This window comes from Mercenaria mercenaria, chromosome 8 (assembly GCF_021730395.1).
Source record: "Mercenaria mercenaria strain notata chromosome 8, MADL_Memer_1, whole genome shotgun sequence".
Lineage (NCBI taxonomy): Eukaryota > Metazoa > Mollusca > Bivalvia > Venerida > Veneridae > Mercenaria > Mercenaria mercenaria.
Window position 1 is genome coordinate 42,389,826 of NC_069368.1, and position 19,981 is coordinate 42,409,806.

The 19,981-nt window shown below is 35.8% G+C and overlaps 1 protein-coding gene across 4 annotated transcripts in view; it reads right to left on the bottom strand.

The window, feature by feature from the left end:
* Positions 1–2,383: 2,383 nt before the first annotated feature.
* Positions 2,384–19,981, bottom strand: part of LOC123566509 (mitogen-activated protein kinase 4-like) — a 44,188-nt gene continuing 26,590 nt past the window's right edge. For 3 of the 4 annotated variants that reach the window (XM_045360674.2, XM_045360676.2, XM_045360675.2), the window contains exons 4-6: positions 14,984–15,148; positions 7,975–8,120; positions 2,384–6,327 (exon numbers count right to left, since the gene is read on the bottom strand). In XM_045360674.2, coding sequence (XP_045216609.2) covers positions 5,143–6,327; positions 7,975–8,120; positions 14,984–15,148 — 1,496 coding nt within the window. In that variant the 3' untranslated portion in view covers positions 2,384–5,142. The remainder of the gene's footprint in view (positions 6,328–7,974; positions 8,121–14,983; positions 15,149–19,981) is intronic. The other variant, XR_008372031.1, reaches the window with a different exon arrangement.

Below are 19,981 nucleotides of genomic sequence, written 5' to 3' on the forward strand. Positions count from 1 at the left end.
GTAAAAGACATTACTTTCCTTTGATTTATAAGTTCACGCGATCAATAGGGTCATCCGTCTAACAACAATAGACATTAGGTCATACTGAAGGCCCTAGGTCCCTAAGCTGGCCTTGACCTTGAATGCTAGGAAACAAGTTTGGGGCAAAACCATTACAAAAACCTGAGAACTCCATGCAAGGATGTTAAAACAAAGTTTCGTGTACTTCTCATCCAGTGGTCCATGAAACTAAAAAATTTAACAAGTTTTTTATCTTTATTTTATTTGACCTAGTGACATAAACTTTGACACAAGGCAACCAAGTTCATTTGACCAAGAAAGTGTTAACAAGGTTTTCTTATGATTTAAATTAGTTTCCAAGTTACCAGAGATGATCTGCTTAGTGATGTATCTGTCAGTTTGCGAAATATTGTAGAAAGAAATGGACTTCTTGCTGACTTCTAAAAGCAGCCATCAAGTCAGCATTGCTTCCCTGATCTTGACAGGAAGAAAGTTCGAAAATTTTGGAGCAATGAACAAAAAGCTCCTATTGCCATACACCATAGTTCTGTAATTTGGCACAGTCATTAATGTCAGCCTTGAAGATAAGTTTTGTTGTCATTGCATTTGTAGTTTTCGTTGTCACACTCTCAAATTATGAAATTACCACCAAATCATAAAAATCTAATGTTTACCAAATATTGAGAATATAGGACTATGCTCAAATACAACATACGCATAGCATACTACTTTATTCATATATTCAAAATCAGCAATATGTTGCAAACTGCAATCTATATCAAAAACCATCAAAGGAGATATAAAGTAAATCCGTTTTCACTATCTAAGCACCTCAGTCAGAGAAAATAGTAATTCATCTAAGAAAAAGTATTGTTATCTATCTAGGAATTTTCGGTCTGATATACAGACCGTATTTCACTAATGAATACAAAAACCCTGTATTCAACTCCAGACAGATACGGAAAAGTATTCAATGGTGGGACTACTTGTTTTAGTTGCGACGTTCCATGCGTTAAAAAGTTCATCGTACGTTTCAGCCGTATTTGTCTAAAATTATAGTCCATTTTGGCTGATATATCAGTAAAAATATGTTTATGTATATAACAAAAGGGTCATTAAAGCAGTGCCTTGGTCTGCAATGGTGCATTCTGCTCTTGTGGATTTAGCTAGACCGGATCACACTCTCGTATGACCCAGGTCTAGCAAAATCCACTCGAGCCGCCGCGGCCGATCAAGGTGCTGTTATAATAACCCTATTATATTACATAAAGGTTCCAGCAAATCACACAGAAACATAATTTATAAGAGCTGTTTGCAAAAAACACAAACACAGGAAGTCATACTTTGAAGTATGACTATTGTATGTCCAAGTGTTTTCCAATTACTGAGCGGAAACCTTTTTTTTTTTTGACGTCACTGTGACCTTGACCTTGAACCTACTGACCTCCATGAAGTCTGAGGGTCATAGGCAAAAATGATCACCAGAAATGAACACAATCCATTTCGTGTCAAGGATTTTTTGTTGATTTGGGTTTTACTGCAGAACAATACTGCACAGGTCTTATGGTGCCGAACCTGACTAAAAATTTAGTTTCACATCTCTTTGTTTCTGTTGGGTTTAACGTCGGACCAACACAATATGAAGGTCATATGGCGACTTTCCAGCTTTGAAGGTGGAGAAAGACCCAAGGTGCATCTCCATGCATTATTTCATCATGGGCGGGCACATGGGCAGAACCATCGACCTTCCATAAGCCAACTGGATGGCTTCCTCATATGAAAAATTCAACACCCCAAGTGAGGCTCGAACCCACATCGGTGAGGGGCAAGTGATTCTAAGTCAGCGACCTTAACCACTCGGCCCCGGAGGCCGCAGCTTCACATCTCTATTTACACCAAACCTATTGGTCTCCAAAACAAGAGAATCTACTGACCACAGGCAACTATCCTATTAAGTCTGACCACAGTAGGCCTTAGGGTTCTCTAGTTATCGAGTGGAAACAGTATTCAGTCTCAAGTGATCTACTGATCTTTTAAATAATAGGGGCCATCTACTGGCTACAAGCAATGAAGTATTACCACTATATAGGCCTAAGTGTTGTATATTTATTGACTGGAAACCAAAGGGTATACCAAATTACCAACTATCAGACCGGCATGAGCCAGACAATTTATCCTCTATTCTTTGAAGAGGCGCATGTACTATGACAATTTATTGGATTTTCTTTTTAAAATGGTACTGATTGGACTAAACTTAAAACGGCTCAAATTTCGAATCTCTGGCAAACACTGATCAGAAAGCTTTTGTAAAACACTCATGATAATGTAGTGTGCCATATTTTACAAGAGGAACATTTTTAATCGGTAATATTAAAACAAAAACTTTTCAGCAAAATCATGTTTATTTGATCAAGATGATATTTAGGAAAATTATTAATACGAAATAAAAAAAAAAAACAAAGACTATTGCCAAGCAAAAATCCGTGTTAATATTCAATTTCATATGTAGAAACAAACAGTATGGCTTTCATTATACTGCAGGATCCAATTTTTATCATATCCATTAGATGTCTGTGCAGCAACACATTTTCTCACATTACAGTTAAATCCTAGGACCTGAACTTTTTTAAAAAAAAGACAGGAATTTGTAACAATGAATGCCACTTCTTTATACATCAAAGTTATGTAACTACACTACATTTTAAATGCAGAATTATAATATATTGCACAACTGCTCTGTACAATATAATATGTATGCACAAGTCTAAATGACACATACTTCAAAAGTGGTTTTCGTTAACACAAACTGGGAATGGTACAACTAATGCTTCTTTGGTGTGGCTTTAAGCTTTGGAATGCAACTTGTTTGCAAATGCTCATGGGAAACGTTTATTCATAAAAATCAATTATATATTACTCATCCTGAAAGTAGAAGCTCACATACTTGTAACAAATAACACCTCCAAGGTAGACTAAAACTGTCACTGAAGATGATTATATTTCCTGCATGTAGCTTTCATACAGGGAAGGAAAAAAATGAAGTGATCCTGGTGTTTAACCTAGAGACCTTAGGTTGCACTATGCACTTAGTCTTTAGTTTAGAACTGGCGCTTATTTGATTAAAATCCTAGCAGCAGTTTTTAAGATATGAAGTGGACACAAAATGACTCTGACCATGGACGAATTGCTCTTGGTCATGCATAATTCTGGTTATATTATGATGGTGAACATTTATGTGTAGTAATCTGAAAAACAAACTGTCTGAAATAAAAAATATTTGATATCTGACATCCAAGTCCAACCATGACCTTGAACTAGTGAGCTGGGTTGTATGTTCTGTTGAAGTTGATGAGGTTAACAACAAAAGTTAGTTTTAAAATCTTTCAAGCAATTATTATGATATGTAGCAATGAGACTTAATTTCTTTGACCACCAAGTGTAACCTTGTCTTTGTACTTGGCTACTAAAGTCATACAGGTTTCTCCTTGTATTATGAATGTAAACGTTTATGAGTACTTCAATGAAAATACAGTAAAGTTTTAAATAAAGCAATTATTTTGAACTTTTACTTCCCAGTCTACTTGACCTTAGACCTAGTGACATGGTTTGAGAGTTCTGCATGTTGTCTTGGTGAGTTAAACAACTGATGCTAGCTTAATGAAAATCCTTTAGTGGTTTAAAAGATACGGAGTAGGCTAGAAGTATTTGAACTTGATGTTACCATGGGCTTATTCATAAGTTATCTGATACAAATATCTAAAAGAGCCTGAAGTGGATTTCACTAGCTAAACTTACCATTCTTTAAAAAAACTTCATAAACCTTATCATGCTGGACATGATTGATTCTGCCATTGTGACCAGTGTAGATCAAGATCAGCCTGCACATCTGTACAGATTGATCAAGATCTGCACTGTTTGCCATTCAGTCAGTATCTTTTTCGTAAGCACCCCTTTTAACAGTTAATGGTACTGTCCAAACTGAAAGATGGACAAGTTCATTATAGAAATTTAGCAGGGTAAGGGTTAAGAGATTTAACTGTATCTTAAACTTTAATCTTCCATGGAAAATTGACGATCCTATATGATGTCAGTGAAAAACAATGTACAATGTACCTGTCTCGTCTTCATATTATCACTATATAATGTCAGTGAAAAACAATGTACAATGTACCTGTCTCGTCTTCACATTATCACTATATAATGTCAGTGAAAAACAATGTACAATGTACCTGTCTCGTCTTCACATTATCACTATATAATGGATGATGTTAGATAAATTCTTGCATTTACACAATGGATGCCAAACAATTGCTGCTAATTGTTAAATAAACTCCTAACCTCTTAGTACAACAGTGTTTCATTGGATCAAAATGATTTAACATGAAATTGTTAATAAAAAATATTCATATCCAAACTGCCAGTTATCAGTCAGACTTTCTCAAAAATGGAGAAAAATGTCATACATATCTAAATTTTTTGACAGGTGTCTGAAATTGGAACTTTTCACCATGAAGCCAATTTGATGTCAATGAAGTTCATTTTTAATTTAAACAAAAGTTCCAGAATTATTTTCTCAAAATATGAAAAATTTAATGTCTTTAGAGAGAGGTCCATATGTGGGCATAAAAAACAGGTAAATATCAATCAGACAGTTCCTGGATAGTTGGTTTTTTCCCCACTTTCATCTTTGCAGACTTGTGAGCCCCCTTATTTGTAGAAATCGAGAAGTAAGAACTTGACCAAACAAGTTTGGTGAGGACTTTAAAGACAATTCAAGTATAAAATTTATCTAAAGAAGAATGTTACTGCTGGACAACAGACACAAGAATACCCAAATGCACTTATACCATTGCTTTTGTTGGCAGTCATCAACCCGAAACCAGAATATTCAACATGTCTACTTTCAAAAAATTTGATTAATGTATCCTTGACAAATGATGACTGGCAAAATGTGTACATAAAATTATCCCTGATCTGTGTATGTACCAAAATGGCATATTACGGTCTCTGGGGGAAATCATTTTTGGCATATCTTGATTTCTGTGTAACACTAGCAGAAGGATCACATGTTATATTGTTTAAACATGATTGGTGTCAAATTGAAAGTAACGCTATGTACCCTATCAGTTAATGTCCATTTAATTATCTTTCAAATCTACGTTGAACATTAACATCTTCATTTGTCGGACTGCTGTCCCTGGAGTGCTCTGAAACAGGGCTCACATTACCATGTTCATGAATAAGATTTTCTTCAATCTCCATATAACCACCTACTGCTCCAATATTATGTTCTTTCTCCATCTCTGCCATTTTTCTTCTTTCATTTAGCTCCTCATGAAGACGCAGTTGTTCCTCTACCGTTCTCACACCTCTGTCTTTCCCACAAATACTATTTCTGTGTCTAGTTAAATGCTCAGTTGGAAGTCTGTATAAAGTGTCGAAGTCCTGTCCTTCTTCATTACTATTGCTGCGATTATTTCTTCTGTGTTTCTTCTTTTTCTTTTCCCTTCTTACATTTTTGAATTTTTCAGTGAGTCCTAACTGTCTCATCCTTTCCTTTTCTAGTCTAATAAAGTCAATAAAATCTGTATCAGCACTAGCTCTCGGTGGTTCGGACCGCCTTTCATTATTTAATATGTCTTTCGCTTTTGGCACAACCTGTGTAGAACTTGTAATTTGGTTATCTACTTTAACTACTAATTTATCAGCACTTGCATTTTCTAACTCCTTAGCCTCTTTCGATTTTTCAGTGCCACAATCTTTATTTTCCTTTGGTGAAATCTGTTCTTTCAGATTTTCTTCATCTGGTATATCTACAACTACTAGGAGATTTTTTACCTGATTTTCCAGTTGTAATGCCTGATTGAAATGAGATGATATGAGATCAATATTATCTCTCCCTGCAGTATTAAGCAAAGGCTCTTCTATTTCAGTGAATTCTATGTTCCTTACACCGCTAGCAGCTAATGCTCTTGTAGATGGGTAAGCAGTGTTTCTATTGTCAATGCTGTTGGATATAAAATCTTCTATAAGCAGGCCCACTGATGAATTCTGATTCCCCTTCTCACTACTGTTGTCTTCTTCATCTACTTTCTCTCTGTCATTTCTTTCTGCATCTACCTCATGATCAGAATGTATATTTTCATTAGACAAAGACAATGTGATGTCGCCATACTTTGGCATTCGTTGAGGATCTGTTCTAGATGGCTCCTGAAGAGTTTCAGCAGTATTGAAAGATCTTTGTATTCTTGTTCCACATGTTTCAATAGATTTTGACATTTCCCTTGAAATAATACGCCTTGCAGACTTTGGTGAGAGGTCATCCACCTGTAAAAACATCAATACTGTATTTAAAACTAGAACTGTCACAGGAGTGACGAATTATACCCCCACAATATGGCCTTGTCACAGAATTATGGCAAATTTTAAGTTGGAAAAGGGCCATAACTACGTAAAAAGATTGTTGGTTTGTAGCCAAAGTCGAACTTGACCTGTATTTATAATGTTACACCTGTGTACCAAAAATTATTTAAAGATGTCAAGCCTTTCATGAGTTATTGTCCGGAAACCATGAGTCTGGCAAATTTTAAGTTGGAAAGGGGCCATAACTACGTCAAAAAATGGTGGTTTGTAGCCAAAGTTGAACTTGACCTGTATTTAATGATGTTACACCTGTGTACCAAAAATTATTTAAATCTGTCAAGCATTTCATGAGTTATTGTCCGGAAACCACGAAAACCAACGGACCGACCGACAGACCGACAAGCTCACTCCTATATACCTCCCCCACCCCAAACTTCCAAACTTTGTTTGTGGGGGTATGAAAATGCTAAAAAAAAAATTATGTTTATTTCTGTTATATTTCTTCCAAATGAAGACTTATAATCCACTTGCAATACTTGCACTCTTAAACAAGAGCTGTTGGTAGACAGAAACGCTCAAATATTCAAAAGCTCTTGTATTCTGTGACAATTTGACCGAAGACAATGTGTCTGCAGTCATTTATTTCCCAGGTCTGATTCATGTGGGGAAGTTGTCAGATACTTGAGTTGGTTCAGCTTTTTTATATATGCTGGTATGTCAGTAACCACTTTAAGGAATTGATTCAAACTTCACGTACTTATTGTGCATTGTACAGGTTCTTAACTCTGTTTTACATTTTTACGAAGTTGTGCCCCTTTTCTGACCTAGCAGTTTTTAAGCCTCTGGCATCAAAGACCCATGAGGATTGTAGTAATTAAACTGACCATCCCTCTTACAGACTTTCTTGTGAACTCCTACAGTTTTCATCAAATCCAAATCAAACTTGGTTACATTATCGCATGATGTGGATGCATAGTTTTTGAGTTATGCCCCTTTTTGGACTGCCATACCTTGTGTAACAGTGTACTCCACTCATAAAGTTTCCATCCAGTTCAAATGAAATTTAGAATAAGTCATTAACATGTATAAGACATGAGCATATTGTCTGAACTTTTATGTATCATGATAATTATTCAAGTTAAGCCCTTTTGGACTTAACCAATCTCACATGTAAATCTATACAGTGTGTGTTCAACTCCTACAGTTTCCATCAAACTTAAATACAATTTAGTATACATCACCAGCATGAAGTGGACTTTCATGTTCAATGATTACTGTAAAAGTTAAATGCTTTTTTGGACTTAGCTATATTAGAACTACCTCGGTACCATGTGTACTCAGTGCCTACAGTTTTGATCCATTTCAAATGAAATGAGGTATACTTTACTAGCATTAGGTGGTAACGCACGTATTGTCAAAAGAGTCAATTACATTCAAAATAAAAATCTTGTTTCGTAGCATTGCTGCATTTCTTGTACTTGTTTATGTCTTCATTTTCATTATTTGATCATTTCTTTGGCCAATGACAGGTCTTGTAATGCTTAGTAAATGGCATATTATGACGAAATTTCAACTGGTTCAATTATGAATTTTGTTACTGCTAGTAATTACCTCATGCTCAATATGAAATGGTGTCAGTACAATGGGTTCATCTTCTATGCAGCTGAACTGTTGTAGGTAGGGATGGGCTAGGGCATCCTCTGCTGACAGGCGCAGTGACGGTTCAAACACCAACAGCTTCTCAAGTAAATCAAGAGCTGAAATACAAGACAGGATGATAAACTTGATGTTAGATAATTATTACAAGGTAAATACAACCAAGAGGGTCATAATGACCCTTTACCGCTCACTTGAGTAATACGAGCTACATGTTTCAAAAGTCAAACTGATGCTAAAATATAAAGGAAGTAGGTCAGTAGGTCACATTCATGGTCACCGAAAGTCAGTGTTAAGATCTGTGTGCAAAACTGTATATGTCATCCAAATTACAAGGCTGTATCTTCAACAAGAGGGTCATTGACCCTAAAGCGCTTGCCTGTGTACAAGGCTTCAAGTGTGTTTGTAAAAATTTCCACTATATACATATAAGGAAAAGTGACCACGCCCTCTGGCGGCCATGTTTTTTGACGAATCAAAATAATTTGAACAATCTTGGTAGAGGGTCACACAAGGACCATATGTGTAAAATTATTCTAAAATTGGGCTAGCTGATTCACACAAGAAGATTTTTAAAGTTTCTACTATATACATATAGGGAAAAGTGACCACGCCCTCTGGTGGCCATGCTTTTTGATGAATCAAAATAATTTGAACAATCTTGGTAGAGGGTCACACAAGGACCATTTGTGTAAAATTATTATAAAATCTGGCTAGCGGTTTCACACAAGAAGATTTTTAAAGTTTCCACTATGTAAATATAGGGAAAAGTGACCTCGCCCTCTGGCAGCCATGTTTTTTGACGAATCAAAATAATTTGAACAATCTTGGTAGGGGGTCACACAAGGACAATTTTTATAAAATTATTCTAAAATCGGGCAAGCAGTTTCGTACAAGAAGATTTTTAAATTTTCCACTATATACATATAGAGAAAAGTGACCACGCCCTCCAGCGACCAAGTTTTTTGATAAATTGGTATAATATGAATAATCTTGGTAGAGGGTGACGTAAGGACTATTTGTGTGAAATTATTTCAAAATCGGACCATCGGTTTAGGAGGAGATGTCGTTTAAAGTTTTTTCTATTTTTAGCTCTGGCAGCCCCTATGTGCAACCCAGCAGAACCGTTTGAACAATTTTGGTAGAGGACCACCCAAGGAACATCACGGCCAAGTTTCATCAAAATCCATTCATTGGTTTTCGAGGAAATGACGTTTAAACACAATTGTTGACGACGGACGGACGACTTGACACACGCACAATGAACTACAGACACAGTGTGATCACAATAGCTCACCATGAGCACTTTGTGCTCAGGTGAGCTTAAATACAAGAAAGTAGGTCTGTAGGTCAAGGTCTCAGTCAAAGGACCCCTAATTACTTGGGGCCATCAGGTAATTATAATTAAACAGTCTAGGAAATATGATCAGATAATTTTTGAAGTATTTTTTCCTATATAACTCATATACAAGTGACCCCCCGGGTGTGGCCTCTTTTCACCCAAGGGGCATAATTTGAACAATCTTGTTAGAGAACCACTAGGCAATGCTATATACCACATATCAAAGGCCTAGGCCTTGAACTTTCAGACAAGAAAATTTTTAAAGTCTTTTCCTATATAAGTCTATATAAAACTTGGGACCCCCAGGGCAGGGCCTCTTGTCATCCCAGGGGCATAATTTGAACAAATTTCATAGAGGACCATTAGATGATGTCACAAGCCAAATATCGAGGCACTACACCTTGCGGTTTTGGAAAAGAAGATTATTTAAGTTTTTTTCTTTCGGTTACCATGGCAACCACAGTTCAGTATGGAATTCAATTCTTTGAAAAATTTTTTAAAGAGGACCATCCAAGGAACATCTATGTGAAGTTTCATCAAAATTGGCCTGGTGGTTTAGGAGGACATGTTGTTTAAAGGAAATTGTGTAGGACAGACATCGGCCGGACGCTGGACAGTGAGTGCACACAATAGCTTACACTGAGTACTTTGTGCTCAGGTGAGCTAAAAAATCCAATATTTCTAAAATGGTTTTCAGTGGAATATAAAATACAACCTTAAAACATATCTGATAATTTCAGGGACAAGAGGGTCATGATGACCCTGGATCGCTCACCTGAGTAATATGAGCTACATGTTTCAAAAGCCAAATTGATGCTAAAATATTAAGAAAGTAGGTCAGTAGGTCACATTTATGGTCACTGAAAGTCAGTTTTAAGATTGGTGTGCAAAACTGTACATGTCATCCAAATTTCAAGGCTGTATCTTAAAAAACAAGAAAGTAGGTCAGTAGGTCAAGGTCATAGTTAGGTGACCCTTATCACTTGGAGTCATCAGGTAATTATAATTAAACAGTCTTGAAAATATGATCTGATAATTTTTGAAGTATTTTTCATATATAACTCATATAACAAGTGACCCCTGGGGCAGGGCCTCTTTTCACCCCAGGGGCATAATTTGAACAATCTTGTTAGAGATCCACCAGGCAATGCTACATACCAAATATCAAAGGCCTAGGCCTTGAACTTTCAGACAAGAAGATTTTTTATTTTTTTCCCTATATAAGTGTATGTAAAACTTGGGACTCCCAGGGCAGGGCCTCTTTTCACCCCAGGGGAATAATTTGAAAATTTTTGGTAGAGAACCACTAGGCAATGCTACATACCAAATATCAAAAGCCTAGGCCTTGCAGTTTCAGGCAAGAAGATTTTTAAAGTTTTTTCCTATATAAGTCTATGTAAAACTTGGGACCACCGGGGCGGGGCCTCTTTTCATAAAAGGGTAACAATTTGAAAAATCTTGGTAGAGGACCACAAGGCAATGCTACATACCAAATATCAAAGGCCTAGGTCTTGTAGTTTCAGACAAGAAGATTTTTAAAGTTTTTTTCCTATGTAAGTCTATGTAAAACTTGGGACCCCAGGGTTGGGGCCTCTTTTCCCCAATGGCATAATTTGAACAATTTTCATAGAGAACCATTAGATGATGACTCATGCCAAATATCAAGGCTCTATGCCTTGCAGTTTTGGACAAGAAGATTTTTATAGTTTTTTCCTATATAAGTCTATGTAAAACTTGGGACCCCTGGGGTTGGGCCTCTTTTCACCCCATGGACATAATTTGAAAAATTTTCATAGAGGACCATTAGATGATGTCACATGCCAAATATCAAAGCTCCAAGCCTTGCGGTTTTGAACAAGAAGATTTTTATAGTTTCTCCTTTCGGTTTCCATGGCAACCAGAGTTCTGTGTGGAATTCAATTTTTTGAACAATTTTGAAAGGGGGCCACCCAAGGATCATTCCTGTGAAGTTTGGTGTAAATCTGCCCAGTGGTTTTCAAGAAGATTTTTTTAGAAAATGTTGACGGACGGACGACGGACATTGAGCGGTCACAAAAGCTCACCATAAGCCTTTGGCTCAGGTGAGCTAAAAATATGAAATTCCATTTGCACCAGCATATATCAATAGTACACTTCATTACTGAATATAATTATGTATATCTTCTTCTATGGAAAAAAGAATTGCACTGTTTATAGTACAATGTAGCTGAACTTCATGAAATTTATCATACAAAGCTATTTAATTTTTTCCAAAATAAACATTTAAATATCATGATGTTGCCTGGGCAAAATTGGATTAAAATAGGTTTATTAAGCTATTGAAGAACTATCACTTTATTGACATATGCCTTAGAATCTGGAAGGGGTTATACTTCCAAATAGTCTGAAGTTTATTATATGATACTTATTTTTCAAAGTGAGTCACATGAAATTCTTAACAGACTGCCATCTGCAATCAAATCTAAGGGAAACAACTGCTGTAAAGAAAGGAACATAATGACTTTTATGAAACTGACATGATACATCCATAAAAGAGAGAATACAAACTCTAAACCGAACTTCTCAAAACTGTGAGTAAACAAAAAACATTTTTACCAACAATCTGCCTGTCCAAAACATGTTTTACTGTACTGTCCTGTACTTTTTGGTATTACTGAATACTTGAAAAAAAAATTCTCACTTTAAAAAAAATGTCATTTGTAAAGAAACAAAAATGTATGATTTTCAGATTTGCTGGAAACGCTGTAAAACCTGTAAATGTGAAATTTCAGTGCTGAGACATTATTAGAAATGCTTCAAAACAAGGATACTCAGGTATGAAATCTGGAAGCGTGGCCCCTTCATGCAGTCCTTTTCCAGAATCCAAGGCAAGTATCAGTCAATTAACAATGATTTTGTACAGAAATATACATGATTTGTATGCTGTGCAATATTTATGTAATAAAATCTATAATAAGAACCTTTGGAAGCATAGAATGCAACCAAGAAAAACTAGAACTGTCACAGGAGTGACTCATTCCCCCACCATACTGTCTTGTCACAGAAGAATGGCAACCATAAGAAATCTTAAAAATACTTTGGAGTACTTCATCCTGGGCTTCCACATATAAGTAACTAATACTAGTATAATACTAGTATAGTAATACTAGTAAATATATTAAATCTCTAATATTAGAGATACACTAAAAGTGAATACAAAAAAGTGTCTTACCGACCCATGTTACCACAGAAAAATGTATTTACTTTTTACATAAGACTTATAATAAAAAAGTTTGAAAAATACCTAAAATATTGAAAATCTAAAAATAGGATTTCTAAAAATAGACTAATTCCTGGAATTTAAGGGGAAGAAACTCAGTACAAAAGTTAAACAAGAGCTGTATTCAACAGCCTTGTCAATTGAATGAATACAAAAGTTGAAAAAGGGGCATAATTTTGTAAAATGCAAAGTAGAGGTATTGAACCTCTGTACTGCATGTCATATCATGACAGTGAACAAGTGTGTGAAGTTTCAATCCTTTCCAATTTGTGGATACTGAGATACCAGCTTACATACAAAAACTTAACAAAAAACTGCTTAGTCAAAGGGGCATAATTTTGTAAAAATGCCAAGTAGAGTTATGGGACCTTCACAGTGCATGTTAGATCATGACAGTGAACAAGTGTGTGAAGTTTCAATCCATTCCAATTAATGGATACTGAGATATCAGATTACATACAAAAATTTAACCAAAAACTGCTAAGTCGAAAAAGGGGCATAATTTTGAAAAAAAAGAGAGTAGAGTTATGGGACTTGCTTAGTGCATGTCAGATCATGATAGTGAACAAGTATGTGAAGTTTCAATCCATTCCCATTAGTAAGTACTGAGATACCAGCTTACATACAAAACCTTAACCAAAAATTTCTAAGTCGAAAAAGGGGCATAATTTTGTAAAAAAGCAAAATAGAGTTATGGAACCTGTGTAATGTAGATCAGTTCATCACAGTGAATAAGTGTGTGAAGTTTCAATCCATTCCCACAAGTGGTTACTGAGTTACCAGCTTACATACAAAACCTTAACCAAAAATTTCTAAGTCGAAAAAGGGGTATAATTTTGTAAAAAAGCAAAATAGAGTTATGGAACCTGTGCAATGTAAGTCAGTTTGTCACAGTGAATAAGTGTGTGAAGTTTCAATCCATTCCCACAAGTGGTTACTGAGATACCAGCTTACATACAAAACCTTAACCAAAATCGGGACGCGGACGCGGATGCGGACGCTGACGCCGACGCCGACACATGGGCGAGTGCAATAGCTCACTATTCTATGAATAGTCGAGCTAAAAAGGTTACTTCCCTTTGGCTCTAAGCCAATCAGAATGAGTTATAGTGAAAATACATCAAAATTAACCTTAAATTCTAGGTAAAAGGGGACACAATTCAAGAAAAATTAGTGTCAGAGTTATGCACCTTGTGTCACATGATGTGGGTGATGAGGTGGAACATCTATTTTAAGTCTGAATCAAATCCATTCAGTAGTAACTGAGATATAGTGAATATACATCAAAATTAAACTTAAATTCTAAGTACAAAGGGGCATAATTCATGAAAAATTGGTGTCAGAGTTATGCACCTTGTGTCACATGATGTGGGTGATGAGGTGGAACATCTATTTTAAGTTTGAATCAAATCCATTTTGTAATAATTGAGATATAGTGAAAATACATCAAAATCAACCTTAAATTTAAAGTAAAAGGGGACATAATTCATAAATAATTTATGTCAGAGTTAAGCACCTTATGTCACATCAACTGAGTGATGAGGTGGAACAACTATTTTAAGTTTGAATCAAATCCATTTAGTAATAACTGAGATATAGTGAAAATACAACAAAATTAACCTTAAATTCTAAGTAAAAGGGGACATAATTCATGAAAACTTGGTGTCAGAGTTATGCAACATGTGTCACATGATGTGGGCACATGATGTGGGTGATGAGGTGGAACATCTATTTTAAGTTTGAATCAAATCCATTCAGTAGTAACTGAGATATAGTGAAAATAGAATACATCAAAATCAACCTTAAATTCTAAGTAAAAAAGGGCATAATTCATAAAAAAAAATGGTGTCAGAGTTATGCACCTTGTGTCACATGATGTGGGTGATGAGGTGGAACATCTATTTTAAGTTTGAATCAAATCCATTTAGTAATAACTGAGATATAGTGAAAATACAACAAAATTAACCTTAAATTCTAAGTAAAAGGGGACATAATTCATGAAAACTTGGTGTCAAGAGTTATGCACCTTGTGTCACATGATGTGGGTGATAAGGTGGAACATGTATTTTAAGTTTGAATCAAATCCATTTGGTAATAACTGAGATAATATATTTCGGGACGCAACTGGACGGGATGGGACGCAACAAAACTGACTCCTATATACCCCCCTCAAACATGTTTGGTGGGGGTATAATAATAACAAACTCAGTTTGCCTAGTCTGTTCAAGAGAGGTATTTTGTGAATGTGACAGTGGTAGTTTAATATACCTGTCTGGCTGTAACTGGACACTACCCTTAAAGTGCTTTATCAGACTACAGCAGAATGTAAATTTGGACATTATAGTATAACATAAAATTCTTACCATCTATATCTACACTAACAAATCTGTCCACAAGGGGTTTGTTTGGTACCCGACTGTGTCTCCTTATGAAACTTTGCGGCAGAATCTGTGTGACCTTGTTCCATTCGTTGTCACTGAGGCATACTGTATCCAAGATCAAACCAATCTGATCCATTTCATGAGCACCTGTGAACATACACCTTATATTTTAAGGTTTTAAACCTCTTAGACCCCTTATAAAACTAGCATTTCTTCTTGCTTGCATAATTAATGGTCTAAAAACTGGACACAACAACAATGATCAAACAAAGTGCTATGTACATTTGTAGATGACAAGGTGATATGCATGCATTTACAAGAAGCGAGTTTGTTTTGATTTTAGGGGATTAAGTACATTTGTCATTTGCCTATAAGTATATATGAGCCGTGCCATGAGAAAACCAACATAGTGGGTTTGCTACCAGCATGGATCCAGACCAGCCTGCACATCCGCGCAGCCTGGTCAGGATCCGTGCTGTTCGCTTTCAAAGTATATTGCAATTAGAGAAACCGTTAGTGAACAGCATGGATCCTGACCAGACTGCGTGGATATGCAGGCTGGTCTGGATCCATGCTGGTCACAAAGCCACTATGTTGGTTTTCCCATGGCACGGCTCATATATGTAATACTAGTACTGGATTCAGTGAACCTACATTGTTTTCAATAAGTGACTGGAAACCTTCCATAATCAGTCAGAAGAAAAGGACTAAAAAATTTGGAAAAAAAATCCTGCAGTAAAACTGTCACCCAGCCTGTCTGCCACGTTAGGGGCCAGTATTCATCAATGGTGTAAGTCTGAATCTCAAGACTTAAAACCTTCAAATATGAGCCGCACCATGAGAAAACCAACATAGTGCGTTTGCGACCAGCATGGATCCAGACCAGCCTGCGCATCCGCGCAGGCTGGTCTGGATCCATGCTGGTCGCAAAATGCACTATGTTGGTTTTCTCATGCTGTGGCTCATATACAGTTTGCCATAACTTTGTTGAGAATAAATTTATACTATTTAAATATAACAGCACTGTCTGAAGCCCCCATATGCCAAATTTCTATAATGCCAAATTTCTATAAATTTATACTTATTTTAACAAAGATGGAGCAAGAATGTTTTAGGTTATAAGGTCTAACTTGCAGACTTAAAATGCTGATGAATATAGGTCCAGGGCTTGAACTTCTAAGTGTATAACCTCATTCTAATTTCTAAGTTCACCTGACACTGGTACTGGTCATTGGCAATGAAGAATGTGTACAAAGGTCTAATTGTCACTTTACACATAAATATAACTGTGACTTTCCTGCGTACCACATGAATGTTTTCGCATGTAAAAGAAAACTCTGACTTACAGACCAAGGGTATAGCGTTAATGAATTTATGTCTTTTTTAGACCATTATGTATACAATTCAAATACCTTGATAGTTCTTTTTTTGTTCCGGACAGTAACATGAAAATATAAAAAGTTACACTGCTGAGTCTAATGTCATGACATCATTTCTGAGTACCTATAAACTTACAAGGCTTTGTTACATTCCCTACTCTAGGAAAGAAGTAATTTACTTCATTTCATTCATTCTATCATTTGTAGGATACAGCATCAATCATCTGTTGATAGACACAGGAATATCCAGCTCAAGAGTAACTTGTAACTTTGGTGGTAACTCAATAAAAGCCTGGTTACTATCTTAACAGTTAACCCCAGGAGCCAGATATTACCATCTGCAACTACAATCAAGTATAGATTCTTATAATCTTAAACACAGATAAAGTGGTTTAAACTTTACAATTTCCACAAAGTTGTATTACTGCTACATTAAGAGTAATCGCTCATACTTGGAAATATGACTTACATGTATTCATGATCTCATCTTACTTTAATGCTACAAGTATACTATACAATTTTGCCATACTTTAATATCATTAATAGACTTTAGGCACACTTGATATATGCACACATCAAATCTGAAGTTCTAATAGAACACAAAACTTCATATACCTGGTGACCTACCAAACACAAAATTAAGTGCTCTTTGTCAACTCTGTACTCATAATTAACACAGCCGAAATGTGTAAATAAACACATTTCAAATCTTTGGGTGCATGCTATTAATAGTGATACTGATAAGTACACCATCCTAAAATAAAATGACTGTACTTAGTATCAGACAGGCACACGCCATAAGTACATTCCTTGTTATATCAAGACTTATTTATAAATTTGTAAGTCTTTTTTATCATTTAAAAAAAAAGAACAAACAAACAGAATTTTAAACAAGAGTGCCAGAATGTCACAACATACGCCCGTTATAGCAAATTTCTTTACACTAGCACCTGTATTTGCAAATGGAATTTTAATTCTGTGGTTGTGTTGTAATTCTTGGAGAGCATCATTTCAAAATGGCTGATTTGGAAATAAATTACTATTATTATATCATATGATTCAAACTTCGGCATTTTTCAATAACTCAAGAGCCATTTATAACTGTAAAGACACTGCCCCAAAGTAACTATACTTATTGAACTTGACGTAGATGTTATAGTACAAATGTAAAACATATTCTATATAAGTCTGGTTGAGAGCAAGCCCAAACAATGACATATCCAATTCTTGCAACCAGGTTAAAAAGTTTCATGAATAAGCTATTTATAGTAGCAACAAAGGGAAGTAAGTCCACAAGAAATCTAAATTCTGTTTTTCTAAGTCTGCAAAAAAATCCTTACCAGATAGAGATACCTTAAAACACACATAACAAGAGGGTCATTGACCCCAAAGCGCTCACCTGTGTACAAGGCTTCAAGTGTGTTTGTATATGTACAGAGTTAGGTTTCTTCTATGTAAGCCTATATTATATACATGTCACACACACTTTTGAACCTAGGGCAATAATTTGAACAATTACGGTAGACATTACAAATCTGATATCACATGCCAAATATCAAGGCTCTAGCTATTATTGATTTAGAGAAGTTTCAGCAGTTTCACACAAGAAGATTTTTAAAGTTTCCACTATAGGAAAAAGTGACCACACCCTCTGGCGGCCATGATTTTTGACAAATCAAAATAATTTCAACAATCTTGGTAGAGGGTCACACAAGGACCATTTGTGTAAAATTATTCTAAAATCAGGCCAGCAGTTTCACACAAGAAGATTTTTAAAGTTTCCACTATATACATATAGGGAAAAGTGACCACGCCCTCTGGCGGCCATGTTTTTTGACGAATCGGAATAGTTTGAACAATCTTGGTAGAGGGTCACACAAGGATCATTTGTGTAAAATTATTCTAAAATCGGGCTAGCAGTTTCACACAAGAAGATTTTTAAAGTTTCCACTATATACAAATAGGGAAAAGTGACCACGCCCTCTTGCGGCCAAGTTTTTTGACGAATCAAAGTAATTTGAACAATCTTGGTAGAGGGTCACACAAGGACCATTTGTGTAAAATTATTTTAAAATCGGGCTAGCAGTTTCACACAAGAAGATTTTTAAAGTTTCCACTATATACATATAGGGAAAAGTGACCACGCCCTCTGGCGGCCAGTTTTTTGCCGAATTGGAATAATTTTAACAATCTTGGTAGAGGGTCACACAAGAACCATTTCTGTAAAATTATTTTTAAATCGGGCTAGCAGTTTCACACAAGAAGATTTTTAAAGTTTCCACTATACTATACATATCCATGACAATCTTTGTCATTGAGGCTAACATCTATGTCAAATAAAAATAAGATTGCTCAAAAAAATAGTTTAAGTATGGAGCAGAAAATATAAATTTTGGCAATTTTGACCAATTCAAAGGCCATAACTCTGGGGAATGGTCCTAACTGGTTAGCTATCAAACTTGATCAAGATTTTGCAGTTATATATTTTCTGCATAAGTTATGTTTAGTTCTGATACAAAATACTCTAGTTATCGAGCAGACACTGTCAATTTGGGCAATTTTGACCAATTCAAGGGCCATAACTCTGGAGATACTGGTCCAAACTGGCTGGTTATTGAACTTGATCTAGATTTTGATGCACATTCTGAATAAGTACAGTGAAACACCGCTCGCTCGAGGTCGCAAGGGGATGAGCAAAATGCTCGAGTTATCCATGGTTTCGAGCGACCCAAACATTGACCAACATACAAAGACAATTGAAGTTTGTTTAACCAATTGTCATCGAGACCATTTGCAGAGGAAACGGTGATGCGTAATCATAACACACTCGTGACGTTTTCACCAAAACATATTGCAAACGTTATTTATGATAGATCGTAAATGGCACATGTGAAGAAACAGCTAAGACATTTTATTTTCATGTTTTTTGGGGTTTTTTTATTTTAAATACTGTAGTCGAATTCGCAATTTTCTTCTCCAAATTAACGGTGCACGACACTTGGTCGAAAGACACTTGGTCGAATATGACACTTCGTCGAAGATGAAACATGGCCGAATCCGACACTTAGCCGAATACGACACTTGGTCTAATTTTCATATAAAGTACGACACTTGGTCGAAATTGTTACCTTTGACAAAGGCCTTTATGATGAAAATTGATTGTATTATCGGCTTACGTTTACCGTTTACTCAATGGGTAAATAACCATAATTGATTAGAAACGTGTTATTTGGTGAATAAAGTTCTTATGAATTGGACCGGAGAAGAGCGGTACAGGACTTTGGGAAACGATCGTCTGTAGAATTTCTGAGAGGAATAGCATATAACATAAGATACTGAATAAAGAGACTGTAAAGAGACTGTAACTTGATTAATCTACCTGATCGATTTTGTTATAAATCAAGCACAGTTAAATAAAAGTGTTTCCGCTTTCTTTTCTTGTTCAGTTTGTAAGTACTCCTTTTCCGATTTTTTTTTTTCAAAGTTGTAAGTACTCCTTTTCCGATTTTTTTAGACCAACTTTCGACCAAATTCGACGAGTATGTAACTTCGACTATGTGTCGTATTCGGCAAAGTGTAGGATTCGTAGGGCTGTCATTGA